This window comes from Pyxicephalus adspersus, chromosome 3 (assembly GCF_032062135.1).
Source record: "Pyxicephalus adspersus chromosome 3, UCB_Pads_2.0, whole genome shotgun sequence".
In the NCBI taxonomy this organism is placed as follows: domain Eukaryota; kingdom Metazoa; phylum Chordata; class Amphibia; order Anura; family Pyxicephalidae; genus Pyxicephalus; species Pyxicephalus adspersus.
In genome coordinates this window covers 94,196,473-94,221,481 of record NC_092860.1, presented here as the reverse complement: position 1 = coordinate 94,221,481, position 25,009 = coordinate 94,196,473, and the positions used below count along the sequence as shown (strand labels likewise).

At 36.5% G+C, this 25,009-nt stretch overlaps 1 protein-coding gene across 30 annotated transcripts in view; it reads right to left on the bottom strand.

The window, feature by feature from the left end:
* The window catches only part of ANK2 (ankyrin 2), a 281,636-nt gene that overhangs the window by 78,611 nt on the left and 178,016 nt on the right, over positions 1-25,009 (bottom strand). For 25 of the 30 annotated variants that reach the window (XM_072405742.1, XM_072405741.1, XM_072405735.1 and 22 more), the window contains 7 exons: positions 22,806-22,904; positions 20,986-21,084; positions 8,947-9,045; positions 7,207-7,392; positions 6,738-6,761; positions 3,519-3,617; positions 3,289-3,387 (listed from right to left, as the gene is read on the bottom strand). In XM_072405742.1, the coding sequence (XP_072261843.1) occupies positions 3,289-3,387; positions 3,519-3,617; positions 6,738-6,761; positions 7,207-7,392; positions 8,947-9,045; positions 20,986-21,084; positions 22,806-22,904 (705 nt within the window). The remainder of the gene's footprint in view (positions 1-3,288; positions 3,388-3,518; positions 3,618-6,737; positions 6,762-7,206; positions 7,393-8,946; positions 9,046-20,985; positions 21,085-22,805; positions 22,905-25,009) is intronic. The other 5 variants (XM_072405730.1, XM_072405731.1, XM_072405755.1 and 2 more) reach the window with 1 other exon arrangement.

Below are 25,009 nucleotides of genomic sequence, written 5' to 3'. Positions count from 1 at the left end.
AAAAAAAACACCCTTAATCCCACAAGGCAGTCCAATCCATTCAGAGGTGTCTTGCATCAGGTCCCACATCGTTCCGGCATCCGTCCCCGAGCCGGCGCTTCGGGCAGCCCCATCTTATCCTCTTCTTCCAGGTTCTTCTTCCATGTCACCCAACCCACTGTGCATCCGTGAGATCATCAAATTTTTCTCTTTGCGCGAAAAGGCAGAAGGAGCACTCAAGAGCCTCCTGGGAAGCCTGACATAGGTATCCTGGGAGGCTTTGCGCTCGCATTCATTCGAGAATTAGGGGGCGGTGCTGCACCCTTTTTTTTTTTTTTTTTTAAAAAAGCAAAAAACATAATTTTTACCTAACATAAAAGGGTACGCTTTAAGTGCTGTGTAATTTGTTGGCGCTGTATAAATACAAGTGAATAATAATAATTATATTATTAATCAGAGTTGAACACAGAAATTTGTTTATGCCGGATGGGATGAAATTGTAGGCGGGTGGCACTCCCTGTATTGTGACCCAACTCATCAGTAGCCACCCAAAAACAGCTGGGTGATTACTGAAAAGTGCTGAAAATTATCAGTGCAGAAGTGCCCTGAGTATATGTGTAGGCATTCCTTGCAAACTCCTATACCTTTCAGTGCTCAACCCAGAATTTTTTTTAAGCCGGGTGAGAAGAAATTTGTAAGTGGGTGTCAGCCCCTGTATTGTGACCAAACTCTTTAGTAACCGCCCAAAAACAGCCGGGTGGGTGCTGAAAAGTGCCGGGTGGTGCGCCCAGCTAAAAGGGCCTGGGGAGAAACCTGCCTTTCAGCAGTAAACACAGCAGGGTTCTACTGCAAGATACACTGTGTTCCCCATTTTCATCCAACCAGACAATGCCTGTCTCTTTCTGCATTAAAAACCTGTCTGATTGCCAATTGTTCAATCATTCCAATGGAATGAATTTAACTATTTCCTGATAAAAGAGAAAAATTCCATCTACAAGAGTTCATATTGTACATAATACAACATACTGGACATGTTACAATAAAAAGGGAAACCTACTTGCACAGAAAAAAACTCAGCAAATTACCATTTTTAAATTTTTAATACTGCTTTCACTTTTCCTTTTCTCAACTATACAAATGTTCTTAAAAATCCATCAATTTTTAAGTGGAAAAGCAGATCCAGACTTACAGTTAAATTATTTAAGGATTCCTTTTTTTTTTTAAAGAAGGAGTTCAACTTTATCATGTATAATTAATTCTTCAACAGATTTATTTCTTCATTATGAGCTAAATAATTTAAATGGCTCCAAAACATCACATGCCTTAGAAAGATTATTCACCCTCCATTATGTCTGGAAAGCAGTATTTGCTGTGTACCCAACAGTCATCTCCAGTGCCCACTGTGCTCCAGATGTGTCTAGACATAATATATCTAAAGACATTAGGATGGAAACCTTCTGGGGTGATTATCAAAAGTGCACATTATAGGAAACTCACTATATATACATATTTACCTACTTCAGCTTTAAAACATTCACACCCTCTATTTAGGCCTACTTGTTTGATGTCAATTTTATTTTCTATGAATTCATACAGTGCAACACAATATATATATATATATATATATATTGTGATACCAATGTAGGATTGGAGGTGGAGGGGAGATATATTTGCCCGGGATGCCTTTTTATGTGAGGTAAAGTTGCCCAAGATTCCCCTCCTATGTGAAGTAGCAGGTGGAAAACTCACCTGCGAGGTAATTTGAGAAGTAGCACTGAGGGTGGGATATAACCCAGAGCCAGGAGCTCAGTGAGGAGCCTAATTTTGGAGAGACACAGACGGGGTCTGTGGAGGCTCAGCCTGGCCTAGAGAGACACAGCTAGGCGGACTGTGTGTGAGCAAGAGAGCTCAGTTTGGAGGCTCAGAAAGTCTGTCTGCCTGGGGAAACAGGAAGGTGGACTGGGAGAAGGAACTCAGACCTGAGGAAAAGGTTGCTGCAAGTGGTGTTTGGAGCTGATAGGGAGAAGCCCTCCAGCTGATAGACAGGAAAGCAGGAAAGTCTTATGTTTAGTGAGTGCCGGACAGGCAAGGTTTTCTTTTTGTTGTTTTGATTTATTGTGCAACCTTTAATAAACCTGGTGGGAAGCCAAATGGACACTTATACCTCGGTGTGATATAAGTTGGATGAATCAGACGTGTCCTTTGAACAAAGCAAAGGCGATCCAGAGCTTAACCCCCTTACAATATATATATGTAGTTACCTAAGGGTTAACCCTTGATTAAAAAGGAACATTTACCATGTGACAATATCTACAAAGTGTGAATGAATGATCTTTGCAATTGGTTGTAGCAGGAGTCATTCAGCTAAAAGCCACATACTTAAATTTGCAGGCACACAGGAGCACACGCCTATGAGCGTTCTCATGAGCTGAGCCTTGTCAAACCCAACCTCATATTTATGGCAATGAGGTCTAAGTTAAGTCCCAGGTGAGGTGAATACCTTGTGATAGACTCTTTAGATATATTTGCATGTGCTACATATGAAATGGTTTGTTGGATAGATGTTTCTATCCTTGTTCATTATGTACCAGCAATCAAAAAAGGAAAAAAAGAGAAAACTTCTTTTTTCTATACCATCTATTTTTTAGATGGTACTGAGAGACTGTACTTGGACAACTTCAAAATGGGAAAAATATATATTTATTTCTATGCTCACAGTCTGCAAGTGTACATTAAGCACGCCCAGAATCCCGTAACAGATCACAAAATCTTGTATCTCTCAGAATTCTGTAACAAAACAGTTAACTATTTTGCCTTTACAAGACTTAAGATCTAGATAGGTCTATGGATACACTCCTACAATCTATTTTAAACTAAAATGTGGCAGAATATAGTATGTGCCTTTAAAAGCGAGATCACAAATCCTAAACAATATTTACAATTCAAATTTTACCAGGAGATGTGCTATAATAACAATTTAGATCAGGGGTGCCTAACAGGTGGATCTCGATCTACTGGTAGATCGCAAAGGCAACGCGAGTAGATTGCGCAGCCCTGCCTTTCAAACTTAACTCTACCACACACATGAGTTAAGTCAAAGATTTTAATGTTGGTGGATTATTTTGACCTGGTCATTTTAAAAGACGCTCACAAGCCAAAAAAGTGTGGGCACCCCTGATTTAGATAATACATTGGGCCAGTCATTCTCAGCCAAGATCACACTGAGCATTTCGTTGACATGTCAAGAATGTTAAATTCAATAATGATTCCACAGGCATTTAGTCAAAGTAAAAATAGGTAATATCTTACCCTGGTTTTGGCATCAATCTGTCCTCCCCGGTCTAGCAATAACTTCACCATGTTTGTATTTCCTCTTTTAGAAGCCACGTGCAAAGGGGTAATCCCATTCTGGGAATCCAGAGAATAAAAGTGTAGTTTAGGAATACTAAAATATGTCTAAATCAAATTTTGCAAAAAAAAAAAGAAAAGAAAAAAAGTGAAGTCTTGGAAAAGCAAAAATGTTAAAAAAATATTCTTACTCTGGCTGTGAAGTCCACGGCAGCACCTCTGTTGAGCAAGAGTGTAGCAACATTGACATTTCCATAGTGTGCAGCAATGTGCAGCGGTGTGAAGCCACTCTGCAGAATTCAAAACAATATTATAGTGAAGGTAAGAAATACTTATTTTCTATAATGTTGATGTTAAATAAGGGGTGTTATGGATCTCATAAATATCCAAAGATAGTGAGTAAGATAACAGAAATGTTAGGCAGTAACCAGCCAAATTAAATTCAGTAGGCATTGTGAGCCAAGTATGAGATATACGTCAATGTAAGGGATAAATAAAGGGTATTAAAGCAGAGAAACCAATGGCTACTAGTATGCATACTATGAGGCACAGAGTTAGGAGCCAGTCAAACCATAAAATGTGTTCAAATATAAACCTTGAACACAATAGGGTAACCACGATCCACCAATAAATATAGTTACAGGAAAGTTCTTTAAAACAGGGAAATGTAGTTTATGAATATGATTCAACAAATAAAAATAAGTCACCTTTCACTTAACAAAAGGGACCAGTTAACCCAACCTAAATGACATACTAAAATAAATACATGAAGGATAATAACATTCTTTATTTATTTAAAAATGGATTATTAAAAATGTATTAATAAGGAGGAAAAGAAAGGGAGAGGGTGGGGTATAAAATGTATGAAAACAATGTAATCATACTCAGTAAAAAAAAAAACTTGCAACTATGAGAAACATTTGGCACATTTAGATATGGTGCCATCATGGCTTCCAACCCCCTTCATTGCTTTTCTGCATAGTACACACCCAAATAAAAAAGGGCCCACTGTAACACTGTGTGCAATCGCTACAATTTTCCCCAGATTAGTCTAAAGCTAGTAGGATCCTTTTTTCTGTTAATAAAATGTTTGGAATTTTTTAACATAGGGTCAGCTTTTTAATTCTTTTTTTCCCCATTTTGTTGAAAACGTGGATCAATGCACAAACTAGTGGTTGCTGTTTAAAATGTTATTACTATAGATGATTATACTGATATTACACACCCACAGAGTACATTAAGAACTTAATCATGGAGTGCTTATGATGGAGTGAGGCATAGGCCAGAAATGTATCAGAGAATCACCAATGAGCTCCTGACATTGATCCCGACGTGGATGTTTAATAATGTCTAGTTTAATAAATACAGGCAGCAAGGACTGGTGAGTAACCAGGTCTGATCAATAAGATGAAGATGCCATGTTGTCTGTGAACAAGCCAAAGATGCACACTCTAATATGTCAAGAAGGTCCTCAGCATTTCACAAAACGTTGCTGGTAAAAGTTTTGTAGATATTGTACAATCTATACTGTTTTCTCAGTATGCCCTTTGTGTTTTCAGTACTGACTGGTCTTGTTACATACAGTATATTTTCAATGGTACTGCGTTATTTATAGTTATCGTATTATTAAACAGCTCCATTTGGCTTTCTAAGATGATAGAAAGTATGACCAGAAGCATGGCTAAGATGGGCATTATGTCTGAAAGGTTCTGGTAGTATATAAGCCATTATTTCCAGCATGAGAAGGTTAAAAGATGGTGATGTCACTGTACAGTATGCATCGAAAGGGAATAGTTAAAAACTGAACAAAAGTGATATTCATACTTGAGCATATACTCCCTTGTCTACATATTTAGTCTTTTATACTGTATGTAATTTATAAAGTTTGGTAAGTCAGTCTTTGCCTTGTTTCTGCCTGCTGTTGTCAGCACTGCAATAGTTTGAATGTGCAGTTTTGCTGCCTGAAAGCGTAGGCTAATGCTGGAAATAACTGGGCGTGTAGAACTTCTGTTCACCCAGCTTCCCTGCAATGCAGTACAGTGAATCACTGCCTACCTTTCAACTATTCTATTTTATACACTAACATTTTGTTAGCAGTCTATGCTGGCTCATGTACTCTTTGAAATAGTTGTTGGTGATGGCAATTCATAAGGTATGTATTTTGTATTCAGTAAATGAAACTCACTATGCAGTAAAGTATATATACCCCTTGAATAGAAGGCAAAGCTATAGAACACAGAATATGAATATGCTGGTTAAAGCAAATGTCTAAAGAGCAGCAGTGAAGAATCAATGAATGTATGTTCCTATACTACTGGTATTGTTTATACATACCAATGGTAAAAAATGTCACTAAATGTACCTACTCTTTACTCATAAGTAACACTAACTCTACCAGCTTACACAACCATTATTCACCTTTCATGTTAAATGCTACTGATGTTAAAAAAACATTTAGACACTGCAGATTTCAGTGTTCCTGTTTAGTGTAATGATAACAGGGAGTAGGATGTGACTAAGTGCTGGGGCAAAAGAGGATATTGTCAGGCTAGGTTGTAGGTATGTGTATATTGTAGGGAAGGCTGTCAATAAATTTACCACAGCAAATACGTGTGGGCCCTGGTCATAACTTCACTATATTTAACAAAAGTAACACCCCAAATGTACTAGATCTTAAGATTATTGTTTGCAAACCACATTTAAAGGCCAATATACAGGTCTTGCATCTTGACATATTGGTGATTCCTGCAAACCCCAATCTCATGTGACAGATGACACAAATTTAATCAATGAGTAGCAAAAATAAGTTATACAAATAAGCAAATTTTGAGAACTCACAAAAATACTCTATGATCTTGGTTCCGTTACTATAGTAAGAAGGAGACTCATGGCCCTTTTGCCTTTATAGCAAGGTATATTCCAAACTTGAATGTAACGTTTAATAAATGTATTTAGAAAAGCTAATTTCAGTAAATATAATAAATTATGGTCTGGGATTTGTTGGCCTTTATGACAACTCGAAAACTTTACTCTGCGTTTAGTGTTAGCCATTAGTACTGTTACCAGCAATGCTTTATTTCCTCTTTGGTTTAGGCCAAAACCTTCCTTTAATATATTGTTCAATCATTCCTTGTCATGCTTGCTTCCTGTGTCACCCACTCTCTCCTCCTTCAATTTCTCCCACTATCCTTCTGTCACACTAAACATACATTCAGGAATAACTGACTTTGTCATTTTCAAAACACATTACAGGCAGAACAGTACATCTGCAGGGGGTATATTTTTTAACAGAACATCACAAAGAAATACAACATACAGGAAAATATTATACTTAAGCAAAAATAACTGTAAGCAATGTTTACTGGAAAAGATGCATGCAATGGAGCAACAAGAAGGAACAGTGTATATACCTCTGTTGTCCTATTCACCATCATCTGAAGTAGCATGATTTGGAAAAAGAGCAAAGATTAGTACAACTTGTATTATTGTTTTATAAGAAAATCAGTGCTTCTAATGACTCCAGACAGTGTTATTAAAGCTGGAAAATTTGCTATCCTCTATGTCATTTGATATATTTCTTCATGCCTATCATTTTGCTATCAATAACTTTATCCCTAAAGCTCTCTTTCTCATTTGGAAAGGTATGGAGTGAATGCGAGTCACAGCAGAGTTTAGTAAAAGGTTATACAAGTTACATAATTAAAGATAGGTATCACTGTTCTTTTGCATATACCTGCTAAGCTGTATTTACAGAACAAATAGGAAATTTTTTAAGACCTAATATCCTCTCACAACCCTGCTGAATGTTAGTTTCTCCTGTTTTGTTAATACATATGGACACAGTACTTGTTGCTTTACTGTTAGAAAAGTGTTGGTTACCTTAGATTGTACATCGGCATTGTGGTCATTCTGAAGTAAAAGAGCAGCAGATTTCGTGTCATCCTTCCTGGCAGCAATGTGGAGAGCAGGCAGTCTAACCTTCCCTTTGGTGTCATTTTCAAGGAGGATTGCCACCACCATGTTATGTCCTTGCTGCAGAGCCACGGCCAGAGGAGTAAAGCCATCCTGTTAATACAATAAAATAAAGCATCTTATGTATTGCTATCTTGCTAAAAGTTTCTTGTTCAAAACCATTCAAGTAATGTTATAATGTACATATGACTTGTGTTTCCTGTAATGAAGAGACTAACAGACCTTAAATCCGATCATATTTGGAAAGCCTAAGGTAAGGAATTAGGTAATAGGATTTTTGATGGTCACAAATAGTAGTCCATGCTTGGTGTTTTAGTCAGATGTATGGCAACAAAAGGCTTGTCCTTAATAGGTCATCAGTATTGTGTATGTTCACTATTCTAGACTGCCTGTTGACCAACAGGCATATCTTCCTGCCAGACAAGCCACCATCAGCGTCAGGAAAAATTTTTTCAGCAGTTTTGCTTCTGACCTAATTGGCTTCTTTATAATTCATATTGTAAAATTAAAAAACGTTTATAGCAGCTGCTAAACCTTATCCTGAGCAAGTATCCAAGCTGCTGCTCATGCTTCATCTATTAATGTTATTACTCAAAGACCTGCCACCCTCTTTATACTATACGCATCATGAACTGCTGGGACTTTGATTGGGTAGGGGTTATCAGAATCAACAGTCAAGTAGTCTAGTTTTACCATTGCAAACAGACTTTTGCCTTAACTTTATATATTAACTCCTGCTGTATGAAATGCTGCATAAACAATGCAGTTATTGAATAATTTTGAGGTACGATATATTTCAGGTATGATATGGGGACATCTAGTATTTAGTGAAACATAACTGCTCATTGCTTGTTAGTGTTCATATAAATTAAGTAATTAAAGTATCCATTTTAGTTTGAGTTATTTCTAATGAGTACACAGCTATTGCTCTGTATGTAAGAAATTGATGTTCAGACTCAAACAACTAAATGCTGTTCTTTTTTTGTTGTTGTTTATATCATTGGAGACATACTGTGCCTGCCAGAGAATTTACCATTTTGATTATGTTATTATTCAAGAGGCCATCTGGAAAAATGTTCTCAAGATTAACTACCAAAATGTTATTACAGAACACTTCTTAAATACAACTGCAGGTATAGCAGTCAATCACTTCAAGAAATGTGCTACTGGGATTGTGAAACAGTGATGGTCCTCAAGTACACGACCTATGCTTTTGTATAGAAATAAGAGAATAAAACAAGATTATATGCTCAAGCTTCTGCCAAATTTGCAGATGACCAGTTTTATTTTTATCTGTATATCATCACTATGCCTAAGGTAGGATTTGTGATCTATTACTGAAACCAAAAAAGTGCTTTTTGATAAAAAGCAGACAGACAGAAAGCATCTAAAATGTCAAAATATTGTAAAGAATGTTTCTACCAAGAATTAGAAACATATTTTGTACCAAAATTGGTACAAAAAGATATTCACTGTTGTTAAGGAAAGCAGAAAGCACAGAAAATTGGAGACATATAAAGAACACCTTTTGTTATACTGCATTGTGTGTAGGCAGACCATTTACTTTTAATTAGAGCGGTGGTATATTACAGTAGAAAGGCAAACACAACTAACTGCCAGGAACCAAAATATCATCATCTCATTTACCTCTGTAGCAGTGCTCTGATTGGCCCCATTTTCTAGCAAATATTTCACAACCTCGATGTGATTCTCCTGGGAAGCCATGTAGAGAGGGGTAAATCCATTCTGGAGGACAAAGCAAAGGGAACACAACAATTTAATGGGTATCACAGTATTACCTAACTATTGAAAAAAACTTACATTTTCTACAAGTGCAAATGAATCATTATCTACACACTGAAATATGGATTTGAAAATGTTTCTAAACATATAAAATAAACCTGGAAAGTAAACAAATTACAGTATTTACCAATGATCCTGTGACTGCTTGGGCTTGAAATATTTAGGTAATATAATAAAGACCTATGTCAACAGGCTATTTAATAAGAAATGAATAACTGTGAGTCCAAAACAGTTATCCTGTTAGGTCAGGTGCTTTTGAATCACAAAGGGCCTAAAGTAATGAAACGGGATTCTGAGTGGAACCAGTGTTTTAGGACAGACAATTAAGATGACAGCCTTAGGGCAGAGGTCCATGTATCTGTCTGTGTTGTTACAATGTTAGTGTATAAACTTTAAACCCTGATCCCTAAGGAAAGGCAAAGTTGCATGAGAGAGCCATGCATGGTTTGTGCTCCTTTCCATACGTGTCCTATATATAAATATTCAGTATATCATAATACTATGTTATAGGAAAAAATTTAGAAATGATATTTGCTCTTTTGTGCCTAAGTGATTTTATTATACTAGCTCATATTGTATTGTTGCCATATAATCCTTTAAAATGCAGTGTATGATCTGTGTATCAGCATCTGCCCTAGGCAAAGTTTCAAACATTTTCATTGAAGAGGTGCCAACGTTCATACATGCACCTGCTTTTAAAACACTGACATAAGATACAGAAATTATACAGTAAAACAGGACACCACTAAAGACTGCAAGATAGAAGTGTTTACTACAATGTATGTTCCCAAAATATTTTACCCATAGTGAGTAGTATCACATTATCTTATGATACTATTTGTTTATAAAGGGAATGCACAAAGTATTTCTATTTGTGATATGTGAATAATAATAAACTTCAGCGATGTCTCTAGGGAGGTCTACAAATTCAACTGTTTAAAGATATAGACTTTTTAAAAAATGAAAAGCATAATAGAGAACTTCCTAAGCACTTCAGAAAAGTAGGTCTGATTTAAGTTCTCCAAGACTGGAGAAGATAGACTATCGTGGGAAAACCTGGCTGATCCAGCAAACCTGGAATATATATAGGTACATTTTTAAAGACCAGTTCTACAGTACAAAATTGGTAAAAAAAGATTACAGATTTAGTAAAATGTTGATAGAATATTGAAGCATGGAATTTCAATTTATGGAACTACTCTAATCTTCGGAATAAAACATGTTTGTTAATTGTTTTTGAGGACCCCCTTAACCTCCTGGGCGTTACACTGATGTCTGGATTTCTGTACCAAAAGCGTTACACTGTTTTTCATGAAATTTTTTTTTTTACATTTTAGACCTGTAAGTTACAGAAATATGTCCGAACAAGGGTCTAGTAGATATCATGAATATAAAAAAAAGTTTGAAACACACAATCATGTAAAAAAAAATGTACTTTTAATAAAATCCTATCCTATTTTTTTTTTGATAGAAATTTTTGTTTATATTGTGGGCTTGTAATTCTTAGGATTAACTCCCGGGTATGATAATTATGTTTATTTATTATATTAAAATCATAAATTATAATATAATACATAAATATAAATAATAATTTAAAACAATAATGAAATAATAGACAACAATGTAATCTAAAAATAAAATTAAAAATGTACTTTTATTTTTATTTCATGTAGTGTGGTGTTTTTATACTGTAAAAACCATTTAAAAGCAGATTACATTGTACTCTGCTTTTAAATTTCCCTCCCTGACACACCCCCATACATCACCAATCACATCACTGGAAGATGACTCATCCTCCGAGTGATGTGAGGGGGGGATTTCCCTGCGTGCTTTACACAGAGACACAGGCACACGCTGGAAGCTGCTCGTATCTCCGGAGAGATGCACAGTACAATGCAGGATTTCTGCATTGTGCTATACATCTCACTGCAGATGCCAGCAAGAGGAGCTGCGGACACTGGGTGAGTATTTCCTTTCAGTTGTAATCCGATTGTCATACAATGTATGACAATCGGATTGCAATATAACATTTGTTTACATTTAACCACCTGGTGAGAAAAACTCGGGGTTAACGAAAATTGCAAAAGTTTTTACCCCGAGCATGCTCGGGCTTAACGGCCAGGTGGTTAAACAACATCAGTAATAATTATCATCTGTTTGAAAATGATGATGTTACTTGCATTTTACAAAGCCTTTTCTTCAACAAGACAATCTTTGTTTTAAATAAAAGAAAAAAGATGTACAATTGAAGTGGAACTTAAACTATTTGTATGCACAACACAATCAGCTAAAAAGCTCTTGTTTATTTAAAAAAAATTAAAAAAAAAAAAAAAAGTGTACCACAACAGCAGTAGATACCGATGTGAATGATGTTACTTGAGATCTTGGTGCTGCACGATAACACCATGCTATCTGTGAATCACATGCTTTATGCTAATGACAGAGAGGCTCCTAACATAGAACAATGAGAGAATGCAGTGGAATAAGGGTTATGTTATATTTCTTTTTTGGTGTTGGGTAAAGGATAATGGTTAGAGGAGTTTAAGAAACGTACACATGGGCAATAATTATCGTTGGAAATGAATGACTAACGACCGATCAGCTGATAATTTTTAACAAAAAAAGTGCACGACTGTCCAGCAACGCTGATGAACGAGGAATGTTGCTGGAAACGACCGGATCTGATTGGGGGACGATTGTTCACTATCTATTGTGTGTATGGTCGTTCAGTGATCGTAGATGGTTCTGTGATGGTTTCTTCTGTACATGTCACTTCGTGCATCGTTTAGACGATTGTATCTAACGTGTGTACATTATTGGTGGATTATATTTAAACAATTGTATCATTTCAGCATGTACAGAGTTATGCACAAAACAATCCCTCAAAATAATTGTGAATAATCGTTGATTGGTTGTTAATTGTCGTTTTCTAACGACAATTATTGTATGTAGTGTACCTAGCCCTGTTTCATGGAAGATGCCATCTTGCTTACTGCATATTCTAAACTCCTTTGAGATTATGTTTTCTTAACCTTGCTGTAATCTTCCAATGTAATATGTCAGCAGCACTGTCCAGTAAACTAGAACAGTCAACATTTTATGAATAGAGATGTACAGTTTGAGATGTGCAGTAAAACTGTTTTTTAGACATAATCTCAGCTATAGAGTTTTTAGGTAAAAGTATCCATGAATTTAGATACACTTTAGGGCTTTATTTATAGGCTAAGCTTTGGGTTATAGCTTGCTTCTGGGGTTAGGTCATGGGTCAGCAACCTTTACTATCAAAAGAGCCATTTTGCCTCCTCTTCCACTAAAGAAAAATAGACTGGAGCCGCAAAACATAACACAGTTTATAAACTTTTAAAAGTTTTAATATTTTTTTAATTTTACCTGTTACAACAAGTGTGCATGTGTAGGCCTACTTTGAAATAAATTAAACACTGGACTATGCCCCTAGAAGCCTCCAGCTTCTAACGTATCATCCTGTTACATTAGCTGGAGGCTTCTAACCAAACAGGGTAGATTTTTTTGATGGGCAGAGTTCTTTATGTTCTGACGATGCCTTAGCGATGAAATTTTAAGGGGTGTTAGCCACAGGTGTCCCTCATTTGCAGCTTTAATTTTGTTCACCTGTACCCCCCAATCTTGAGTAATTGGGGTTCAGGTGCTAGAAGCAATGTGTAACAGGGTAGATTATTTTGATGGCCAGAGTTCTTTATTTTCTGACGATGCCTTAGCGATTCAATTATAGGTGGTGTTAGCCATAAGTGTCCCCCACTTGCACCTCTATTTTGGTCACCTGTACCGCCTCCCCCCCATTCCAGAAAATTAGGGTTCAGATGCTAGATGCTTCCAGCAATGTGTAACAGGGTAGATTTTTTTGATAGGCAGAGTTTTTATGAATTTTTAGGAGGTGTTAGCCACAGGTGTCAGGTACTTGCACCTCAAATTTTTTTCACCTGTACCCCCGTTTCCAGATAAATTGGGGTTTAGGTGCTAGAAGCCTCCAACAATGTGTAACAGGGTAGGGGTTTTTTGATGGGTGGAGTTTTTAGGAGGTGTTAGCCACAGGTGTCCCCCACTTGCACCTCTAATTTTGTTCACCTGTACCCCCTTCCTGTTCCAGAGAAATTGGGGTTCAGGTGCCTCCAGCAATGTGTAACGGTAGATTTTTTTGATGGGCAGAGTTCTTTATGTTCTGATGATAGCCTAACAATTAAATTTTAGGGGGTGTTAGTCACAGGTGTCCCCCACTTGCACCTACATTTTTGGAGATCTCCCCGCGGCAGCCGAAGGGAGCCACAACAAGGAGGCTGAAGAGCCGCAGGTTGCAGACCCCTGGGTTAGGTGATAAAGTTGAGGGAGTTAAACTGTTTAGTGACTCTTAAAGACCCATTTACACATGAGTGTTAACTGTTTAAAGAATTGGTTTGTCGACTCTGCCCATTCATTTCCTAAGGGCGATTAAAGCACACCCTCAGTGTTACCAATGCATTTAGATGCACATTAAAGAGAACCGATCACCAACCCAATAATGCATGTCAAAGCACAGAAAAATCTAGAATTTTAAATGTTTACTGCAATGTTTGTCCTTTCCATAAACCAATTTTATTTAATTGCAATGTGCCTTTGAACTTACCCTCTTCAGGAAAGTCAACTAGTAGCACAGCCACATTCTCATTAAATTTCATAACTTTATCTTCCTCAAGAAGTGTCTAATTACTCCCTATGCTGGCCTACTACCTCCCCCAACTTTCACCCCCTTACAAAATGTTTTATGTGGCTGCTAGTGGATAAGCAAATGAGAATACAGTAATTTAGGGTGGCCCTCGAGTACAAGTTTTGAGTCTGCTGAGGCCTATTCACGTCACATCCAAGATAGTGACACCCGGCAGTCACAGTCTTACTTTTCATACACAAAAAGGAGGCTTTTGAAGGTAAATAACATTCATAGAAAATGTTAAATGGACTGTGGAGGATTAGCTTTAAAGGCAGGCTGGCAATGAGGTAACTCCAGGCAACAGTTTTTATTTAGGGCTCCTGCCTGTACTTATTAAACAAAGGTGGCAAACAAACAAAACTGTCTTCCCTGGGTGATATCAGCAAAACAACCGTCCTTTAAATCAAGGGAATAGCCACCTGGCTAGCAAAGCAAATTGTTGCTTCAGGGCCTAGGCCTGTGGGCCTCGGGAAAAAAAATTGGACAGAAAATCTAAACAAGCAGCAAGAAAAGCTAGAGCGTCCCTGCAACAAATCTCTGCTGGTTTCACTGCAGTAATAAAACCTGAGGTATCTGGGCCCAACATATTATCCCAAGACTTTTCCCGGTATCATGGGTGCCATTTTTGTCCCTGTGTTACAGCACATATAAACTTAACAAAGGGTTTTTGTTGAAATTATTGGTCTGGCTATAGGGTCACAAACACTCTATTTCTTTTTATCCTTTATCCCTGACATTTCACTGCAGTGCTTTTTTATGCAACCACACTGTCACCGTCAGAATCTACACAGGGCTAACTTTTTGTTACTCATTTGCTGATAGCGTTCATGTCTGGTGATTGGTCACTAGGTAAGAACAGTGGGAGCAGTGCTTTTTGTAAACACAACTATTTATGAAAAAGATACAAGATTTGTGACTAGAACGATATTATATGGTGTTTAGAAGTTTATGAGCTAGATTTTAAGAGTTATTTTAATTTAATATTCAGGTCATTTATCAAATTATGGCGGTCAATTCTGCTGTTTTTTTATTTTATTTTTTCTGGAAATTACCAACCGGAATGTGAGAATATTTGGCTTGGGATAAGCTTCTAGTCGTCATCAGTCTGTACAGCAATCAAATGCCTCAGCTATTTGTTGAACATGTGCTGAGTGTTCTCTAGGAAAAAGTCTACTCACACATGGCATGTGCGGTGTGTGCAGCTGTGATCACTTGCAATGACGAGTGCTCCATGTCTTGGTATGCAGAGATAAAGTTACCAATGACTGTGCACCTAGCAACTTATACAAACACTGCCTCAAATACGGGAAAGACACTAACCCTGTTTCATTCAGTATAACACAAAATTTAAAACTGGTATGTTACAAAAAATACAAAAACTAAGCATAGATATTATGTGATATTAAAGAAGGTAAAGAAAGTAATAGTAATATCCTATTACTGATTTACAGTGCACATATCTTAAGTGCAAAGAAAACCATCTAATGTCAACCACCCTAATTTTACATTTTGCATAAATTGAGTACATTAGTTTAAAATATAAATGTACTATAAAATTTGGAAAGTTAATCATAGCATTTTACACCACCCTGTTACATAAACCTGTTATTACTTATTGACATTTTGGGTTTTTCTAATGTAGTTTTTTTGGACTGAATTTTTTTTAATTATTTTGCTGATTCTGGCATTCAGTTTTTACTGAAGATAACTTCTGATTATTTATTTTTTCATGTGCTCAAGTGGCAAGTGTCAAATGCCATCTCTGTTAAAAGGGTATTTTAAGCGTATATTGCAAAACTAAAACAGACTGTTATTTTATATGTATAAAAGAGACAACACAGAAAAAGTGATAATCAGCAAATACAACAGCACCATCTGGGTTTTTGGACTAGGTCAGCAAAAAGTATTTTCTAGTAAGCATATCAATAATGAGAGCACTATCATAAAACAATATCTTTTTTTATTTATGATGCAGCTTTTCAGCTGATGCAATATATAGAATAACTTTCCCTTGAATCATGCCCCATTTAGACAGAACCTGACCACCCAGTCTACTGTGTTGCAAGGTAATGTCACTCTAATATTCTTTAAGAGTCTAGAAGAGGCTGGCGTCCAGCACCTTCCAGAAATAATGTGCAGAAAGATGTGCTCAGGTTTAGTTTTGAATAAGGGATAGCCCTTCTAATCAGGAGGTTCAACTGTCCATTTAATTTAATTTCAACTGTGCATTTAATACTGCTTGAATCACTCACCCAGAATGAGTATGCAGCTCAACTAAATGCCTCCGAACTTGTCACAAAAGTACTATATCTACATATTTACTTCATGTGTGTCACTGAAAAGGCTTGGCAACTAAAACAGGTCAGCAATGACAGCCTCATTATTTTTAAGGAAAGGTTTGTTTTAACTGTTGATGAGGAAGGGTTTACTGGTAAAAAGAAAAGCACTGCCTGTGATGTTTATTTTTTTGAATGTCATGTGTTGCATGGTGTTCTTCTTCATTCCTTGTCCCTAATAATAATAAATTACATATAATTATGTACATATTTGTTTTCTCCACACACTTTTATCTCCTTATAATGCATAATGCCTTTTTTTCAGAGTCTCTCTTTGTGGCAGTAGAGTATGTGTATCTGTTGTGTCTAATTTTGAGTTAGAAAAACTTGTTTCAGAGCAAGCCAGTATGCTATACAGGAATTGCCCCACTTTACCTTTTCTGCACATATTCTGCCCCTGGCTTCCTTCTCTCTACTCTTTACCTTGTGGACCCACTTTGCTCTATACCCACCATGCCTAGTCCTCCTTTTCTGATATCACTCACTATAACTGCACTCCTGTCTCTATTCTTTCTCACACAACTCATTGTGTATGCATTCTTTCACAGCCTAATGCATCTATCTCTGTCCACCTCGCTTTTAAAACCACCGACCATGCTTGTACTTACTAAACCTGCCTTCATTGCCCAGTGTGTGCCCCTTTTCTCTCACCACCCACCATGCCCCCTTCCCCTACAACTCACTGTGCCTGTGTCCATATTTTACTATTCATATCGACACTCATCATACCACTCACCATACCTAAACTCTGTTCTCCTGTGCAACTTTCTCACAGCATTTGCTGTGCATTCTCTCCCCTCCAACTTCTCAGACAAAATACGACTCCTGCACCCCTCTTTTTGCCACCCTCTAACCCCTTATATCACCCATTGTGCTTGCTCCCCACTTCTGTTCTACTGTAGAACAGGCACACTTTTGCTAGTAATCTTTATAATTTATACCGTATTACTTTCTAAGAGAATGACAGAAAATCCTAATATTACCAATGTAATGTGCACTGGCATTTACACGGCTTTTCTTTCCAGTTCATGTCAATGTAAATACAAAGGTAGCTCACAGCAATATAGAATCATTGTAAAGCATTTTAGCAACGTAAAGAAGAAGTGAGTTCACTCAGAAAGAAGTCTGAATAACACAGAAGTAGCAAAAACATGCTGCATATTTCTTTCTTGGGTGATGGGCATGTACATATGCCCGTATAATCTAATAATCCCCTGTAAAGGGTACACTAGATAGCATTATTGTGGGTTACACAAAACCAGCTGGTAACACTGAGCTCTTCTCTTTTATAATGTTGTATATTTGTATTTTTCACTGTGACCTCTACAGCTGAGGACTATGAGCAGTTTCTGCTTATAAACTAGAGAACATTATTGGAAGAGTTCCACAATAATCCAATGAAAATCCCTTGGGGCTAGGTTACCCATTGCCAAATGAAGATTCCTCTACTGTTAGATTACTGGTGATTGTAATCATGTTTTACTTTTAACTGTAAACCCAGCTATGACAATTATTTTAATCCTGTTCGTGCTTAACACCAGATATAAGGAAAGACCTGCCAAAACATGCAGTTTGTGGCTTATAGAATCCCAAGAGTAACTTCAATGGGAACACACTTCCTAGACACTCTTCATCCATGTTCAATTGTTCTAATGATTAAATGACAATAGTCTATCCCACTATGCTGAACAGGCTTTATAAGCAAGTATGCTGTGGTTAAAAAGCCGCAAAACAAGTTATATGAGATGTCGGCAACCCTGCAGGACCTGTGTTCCTACTTTGCAGTACATCACGTATATCAGTAGAAACATTTGCAGTATCATTTAATTGTTCACAACATTCAAGTTTAAACCAGCAAGTAAAAATAATTTTAAAAATGTTACAGCTTAATAACTGCCATCAAATACAGAGTATCAAAAAGCACTTATTCTAAAACATAGTTTGCAATTTGTATTTCTTACAGAATTAAATAAAACTAACATCTAAAATAAAAATCCCATCTAAAAGGAACAAAACAGCATTTGATCCGTTTCTGAATTTCTTTGTAATTTGTAATTATTGTATATTTGTAAATATTTTAAATAAAATACAAAATCCTTCAATTAAAAAAATGAATGCTGTCTTTATCTTTAAACTTAGACATTTCTATCTGAATTTGGCCCCTGCAAATTTATGGGATGTCCAAATAACATTATCAATGCTTCTTGATACAGCATCTAACAATTGCTAGAAAGGGAGTTCCCATCCAGGGGGGACTTTGAAGGTGTGATAAATTACAAGAGGAAATTATATTGTACAACATAAAAGCTGTTTTTTTTCAATATGAATAAAATATTTTTTCTAAAACACTTTATCAAACATTATTAGTTAATAAATGACATTTATATACATAGTATACAGAGTAACGTGCTAGGCTTGATGTATCATGAACCAAAACACCTGTGTTCACAGGGAGGGTATGACAACCCACCCCTAAATTTCTCAATGTGCTTTGTAGATTAAACTGCTTCTTCAGGAGAATATGAACAACAGTATGCATAAACATCTACAACAAGCAAAAAGAAAGAGGAGCATTTTTGGCATACCCTTGAGGGTTGTCATACCCTCACTGAGAACACAGGTGTTTTGGTTCATGATACATCAAGCCTTACCCATGGTACTCTGTACACTATGTATATCAAAGTCATTCATTATCTAATGATGTTTGATAAAGTGTTTTTAAAAAAATATATATTTTATTTAGATTGAAATGAAATGCAGCTTTTATGTTGTACAATATAATTTCCTCATGTAATATATCACACCTTCAAAATCCCCCTGGATGGGCACTTCCTTTCTGGTGCCTGATTGTTTGTTTGGGGCAGGTAAAGCTAAATGGAGTAAAGCATCCAGATATCATCAATGAAAATCTATTCCACAGTGTTTAGGACCTTAGCCTGGTCCAAAGGTTCACCCTCCAACATGGAAATGACCCACAGCACAAAGAAAAGACAACACAAGAGTGGCTTAGGAATAAAGTTGTGAATGTCCTGGGGTGGCCCAGCCAAATCCCTGACTATCTCTCCTATCGGACATCTCTGGAGAGAAAAATGGCTGTCTATCAATAGTCCCCATCCAACAAGACTGAGCTTGAGAGGATTTTTAAAGAAGAATGCCAGAAAATCCCACAAAGCTTGCATTACACCCAGAAAGACCCAAGGATGTAATTGTTGCCAAAGGTGCTTTACCTTATGTACCAAGTAAACATAACAACATTTTTTATATAATATATATGCATACACGCCATTTTTTCTCCCTGCCCAATCTTTTGTCCCTTGTCAATTTTATGCTAAAAAAAAATGTAAAACACTTGCACCTCAATCTGCCTTTCTGTTTTATCTTCAGTTTTAGGATAATATTCATATCTTCATTTGTTGTTATTTTTATATATGTTTGTGTTTCTTTTAAATGTAATTACCTTTTGAACATATCTGTATTCAATTCATATATGCTATTGTATGCATTGTTGTTTATTGGCATTTTGGTTGCAAATAAAAACTAGCATAACAGAAAAATGTCTGCTATCTGAGAGTCAGTAAAAAATGGCTGAGCCACTTTTAACTACAATGGTTAATTTTTTTTTTTAACCACTGCTTACCTCACCACTTACTGATTAATTTATTGGAAAAAATAAAATAAAAATGACATTGAATTGACTATTGGTACACACATAAGTACATACATATTTTCTATAAAAACTTTGTAAAGTCTAAATTGTATTGTTGTCTGAAGCAAACTGCAAGTAAGCAGCACAGCTTTACTTCTAATATGTATTCTGTAAATTTCCATTTTTTTTGCTGCAGGGTGAATGTAACATACACCTTTCTAAACAGTAAACATGCCATCTGCTATGAGCTTGCCGAGAATTATTGAACATAAATCTTAGACTGAAGGCAAATTCTGTCTCTTAGTTACATGTCACGAGTGTACCTAGTGTACAAGTTACCATACTGCACTTCCAAGTCATTCAGGACAATAGCAGCGACTTGTTAAAGGTCACACTTTAATGTTTCAGTTTGGAGTTCATTCTATGGATCTATGACAGACAGCTTTCAGTATTCCTACATCTCTGAAAATGCCAAGCCAAATAATAATATGAAAGCTGTTGTTGGAAAATACAAATGCTAGCAATATTTATCAGACAGGACTCCTAAACTGTAAATACACTTACCCAGTACTTTTTAGGGCCACTAAAAAATACCGATTTAAAAACCACAAAGGGGTGACCATGGTTAACAGAACTCAGATAGTTTGTGGAGTGCATTGGATCATTAACTGGTACTAATGGGACCAGCTATATTTTGGCCTAGAATTCAGGAGACTACATGGGGCCAAAGAGATCAGTCTGAAGACTAACAACTTTATTATGTTAAATAATAAAGATGTCTTTAATAGTAATCTTTAATGCTACTCTTTCAGTCCAGGTCTGGTTCACTTTAGGATAACAAATGACCTAACCCCCCAACAACACTTCATATGCACAGAAGTTTCATGAATCACCCTGATGCTTTCATTAAATTTACATTTATAACCCCTGCTGCTATGACACATATGTCCCAGCATTGCAAGTGACAATTTAAAATTTAAAAATCATAAGTGGTAGAAGGACGGAGGATTTGTAATGATTTAACAAACATGTAATATTTATCATCAATAGTCACTTAATTATTTATTTTAAGTTACACAGATCTTATTTCTGGAATTTGTTATAAATACTTTTTTTACAATAGATAGTATTACAGTACAGGTAATCAGACAATTATAACAAAGTCACATTTATTACAGTACCTGGGACTGGGCATTGATATTGGCTCCTTGCTTGATCAGAGTCTTCACCACTTCTACCTGCCCAGCCAAAGATGCGATGTGCAGTGCAGTGTTCCCTTTCTGAAAAGATAGAATCAGCTATTATCACTTTTATATCTATGTTTTATATTTATGAAATTGAATTTAAATATTGTTTTGACATCCATTTCTATTTTCAGCCTTGATTGTCTAAACTTGCCCAAAAATGTATTTCCCTAGACCTCTGCATAAGACCTAATATCAAATAACTGGGATCCCAAGAAAGGAGTTTCATGCTGGGATACTTTTGAATAATGTTACACACGTAAAGGGATGCCAGGAGAGTGCCCTGGTCTCTGTTTCATCACCGGCCGGCCGTAATCTTGTGACTATAGCAGGCATACGCGTCTGCTCAGAATAAAGGAGATGTGCTGGAATAGCTGATGTCAATATCTACAGAACAGAATCAGATGTAATGTTTGCTAAAATCATTGAAAAAGGCATATACAGTTGCTGAGCTAAAGATTATTATTCATTCAGCATATATATTTTGACAAAAAAAGAGTTGACTATGGGTATATTTACATCTTATGCCACACCCCAAAAACATTACCCGTAAAAATACATAGAATAAAAGGTAAGCCAGCTTTGTAGGCATCAATAATCTTACACAAAAGAAAACAAAATTATGTGATAAACTGCAATAAAAAAAAACAATTAATTTCATAATAGCATCTGAACAGCTATATCAATTAAAAGCTTCAATTTACAAATGTGATACACAATAAATTGCCATACATTTAGCATAATACATGTATACTGTACATGTATTATTATAATTATTTGACAATGATGTACTAGTACCATATTATCAGATTGCAAGTCCTGAATACTAAACAAAAATGGCTTTGTAATATGTACAAGGCCCAAGGGCCATAACAGTTATCTCTGCAAGAAGCTCTTTCCAAGTGTTCCTGCACTGCTTCATGTCCCTACATTTATCAGCAGCAGGCTAATGTATGTCCACCTTTCTTCCTAGCCTACACCAATATTTTGATTGTAAAGTGGGTAAGATAGGGAGGAGGTTATGCAAGGACAGCAGCCTTGATGCACTAGAGGAGTAATATGTCACATGAACACTTGGCAAGGGCAAGGGCCAAAGGATCTAAATTATTAATAATATTCAGTATTTATATAGCCCCGACAAATTACGCATCGCTGCACAAAGTCCATAGTCATGTCACTAACTGTCCCTCAAAGAAGCCCACAATCTAATGTCCCTAACTCAGTCATATGTCTTTTATGTTTCGTGTCTAAATATGTTTTGTTTTTTTAGATTGAGTCAGGAATGTTGACAACCCCTGCAGTTGTATTTGCTACCTGGGACCTATTTGGGATATTTCCCCTCACTTTATTTCCTATGGAAAAAAGGGGAAATGATTGATAGGAGGTCTCTTAAGAGGGAAGGAAATCTTCTTTTAGACAGTTGTCATCTGAACAAGTGTCTCCATTTGAGGATTTCTCTTCTACTCCTGTTCTGGTCACAACTCAACATTATGGACATTTCCTCAGTGGTTCCCTGGAACAATGGTCACTGGACATACAGAAATGATGATTTTCCAGGAAGGTACAGAGATAAAAATAAACACATCTGAAGGATAATAAACCTCTCAGAGATTTATTTAAAGCTAAAAAGAAAATACATTTGCACACAATTTAATGTCTAAAACTCTGCTATGCCTGTTTGTAACACATATTTTGTTATACTTCAGCTGTTTGCCCACCAGTAAGCCATTTTATTTACATTTCAATTTTTACCTTACCTTGGTAGCAGAATCCACTGAAGATCCCCTTTCCAGCAACTCATTAACAAGATAGAGATGTCCCTCTTTGGCAGCAAGATGCAAAGCATTGAGTCCATTCTAAAAAAAATAAAGAACAGCAATATATTAATTAACAGAGTTAGAAGAGAAGAGTGTTTTGCTTGTATGTTCTTATAATGCATTCATAGTGACAATGTGCATTAGAAACTGCAGCAAGTCAGATGTTGCCATTATGTAGAACGGTCTGCCTGCCATTGCAGTCTGCATAGAAATACCCACTCCTCTAGACTGACATCCACCAATCCGAGCATTTTGATAGTTAAATAATTTCTCCCAAGATCCAGTCCACTGCTTGTATTGGAGCTGTGGGGTCTTGAGAGGAATATTGATACAGGGCCCTGTGATGATATGGAAAGCTATGTATAGAACTTTGACAGTCCCTCCTACTAGCCATTATCTGCCTGCATTTACTAGAAAAGCACAGCATGGGACTAACATGAGGTATGTAATAAAAAAGGAAAGGTTTTACTTTCATTTTAATGGCATATTGATAAAGGAGGAAGGAACTAGACAAGGCAAATACAAACAGATTAAAATGGCAGCGTTAAATCTTTTTACTACTTATGGTTTGTTAGATGTCACCTCTTTTACAGCACAAAGACACTGTTTAACAAATCCAAAATATTTAATTTCAGATGCTTTTAATCTTACTAAAAAAAAGGCATTAATTTTAAACTGTTGCAAAACTGGAAGTTTTTAAATAACAAAAAAGTATTAATATGTTATGTGACCATTTCTTGTAATATAATTCCTGCAAACATTTGTATTTGTATGATGTAGCAGGCCTGTGTATATTAACTACAGCAGAGGTGAATTCCAGGTAGATTGGTAGATTGGGTATTGTGTAGGTATTTTTAAAGATCAATCTTGTTGTGTCATGATGCAGTGCATTTAGACATTTCTAATTACACTGGGGAAGGCATTTTTTGTTGGGTTAGCTCTTACACTTGTTTTTTACAAATTTTTGGGTGGTAAATCCAGAAATGACCCCAGTATTTTGCTATCACATTCAGTTTTTATGATACAGGGTACCTTCGATTTTTGTCAAAAAACATACAAATTTTACATACAATGAAAAATATTGAAATAACTTGATTGTTCTGTTTATTTAAATTTCTTTTGTTCATACAGAGGATTTATTGTTACTCTATGACTTTTTTTTACAGTAAAACATTTGAAAATAATTGGGTAAGCGGTAAAATTTACGCTTATAGCTTTTCCAGGAGTGTTCAGTGTTAGGACAATCCCGCCGGATGCTCATCTACCCATCACATCTACCCTGATACCGTCCTTCCATGACCTTCAAATTTTGGTGGAATCGTTCACCTTGCTCATCACTGATTGCACCAAGGTTTGACTGGAAGTTAGAAAGATGGCTATGCAGAAAATGCACCTTAGCGCTCATATTGCAACCAAGCATTTTGTAGATCTCCAAGAGTTTGTGGACAATTTTTGTGTTTTGGTTTGAATGATAACCAATGGTTTTGAATGATAACCAAGCATCCATTTGAACTTCTGACGTCCTGATGAAATGTTCATCTTTGATGAGCTGCCGAATCTGTGGACCATCAAACACCGGACTTTAATTTTTCAAATGACAGGCTAGGAAATGCCAAAATGAAGTACTTGAAACTATCTACTTCAGTTAGCAAAGCTTTAACGAACTGCTTTATAAGACCCAGTTTCATGTTTCACAGGAATATAATATTCTTTTTATCAACAAGTGGCTCATGTGGAATGTTTGGATCCCCTGGTTTTAGGGCAGATTCTGGAGGCCAATTCCTTTCCACCCAATGCTTCTCACAAGCTCTGCTGTCCCACATGAACAGATAACAGGGATACTTGGTGTATCCGCGCTGCTGACCAAGAAGGAAACATTCCATTTTAAAATCAACTACTATCAGACTACTACTGTAGTCTACTACATGTCCACTTCACCCAATCCCCTCTGATCTACTCCGTGCCCATTCCTCCACCCTGGCCCCTGCACTAACCGAACTATTCAACCTCTCTCTTTCTACTGGTAAATACCCCTCAGCTTTTAAACATGCCATAATTCTCCCTATCCTAAAGAAACCCTCACTGGACCCCTCCCTACCCTCCAACTACCGTCCTATCTCCCTACTCCCATATGTCTCCAAACT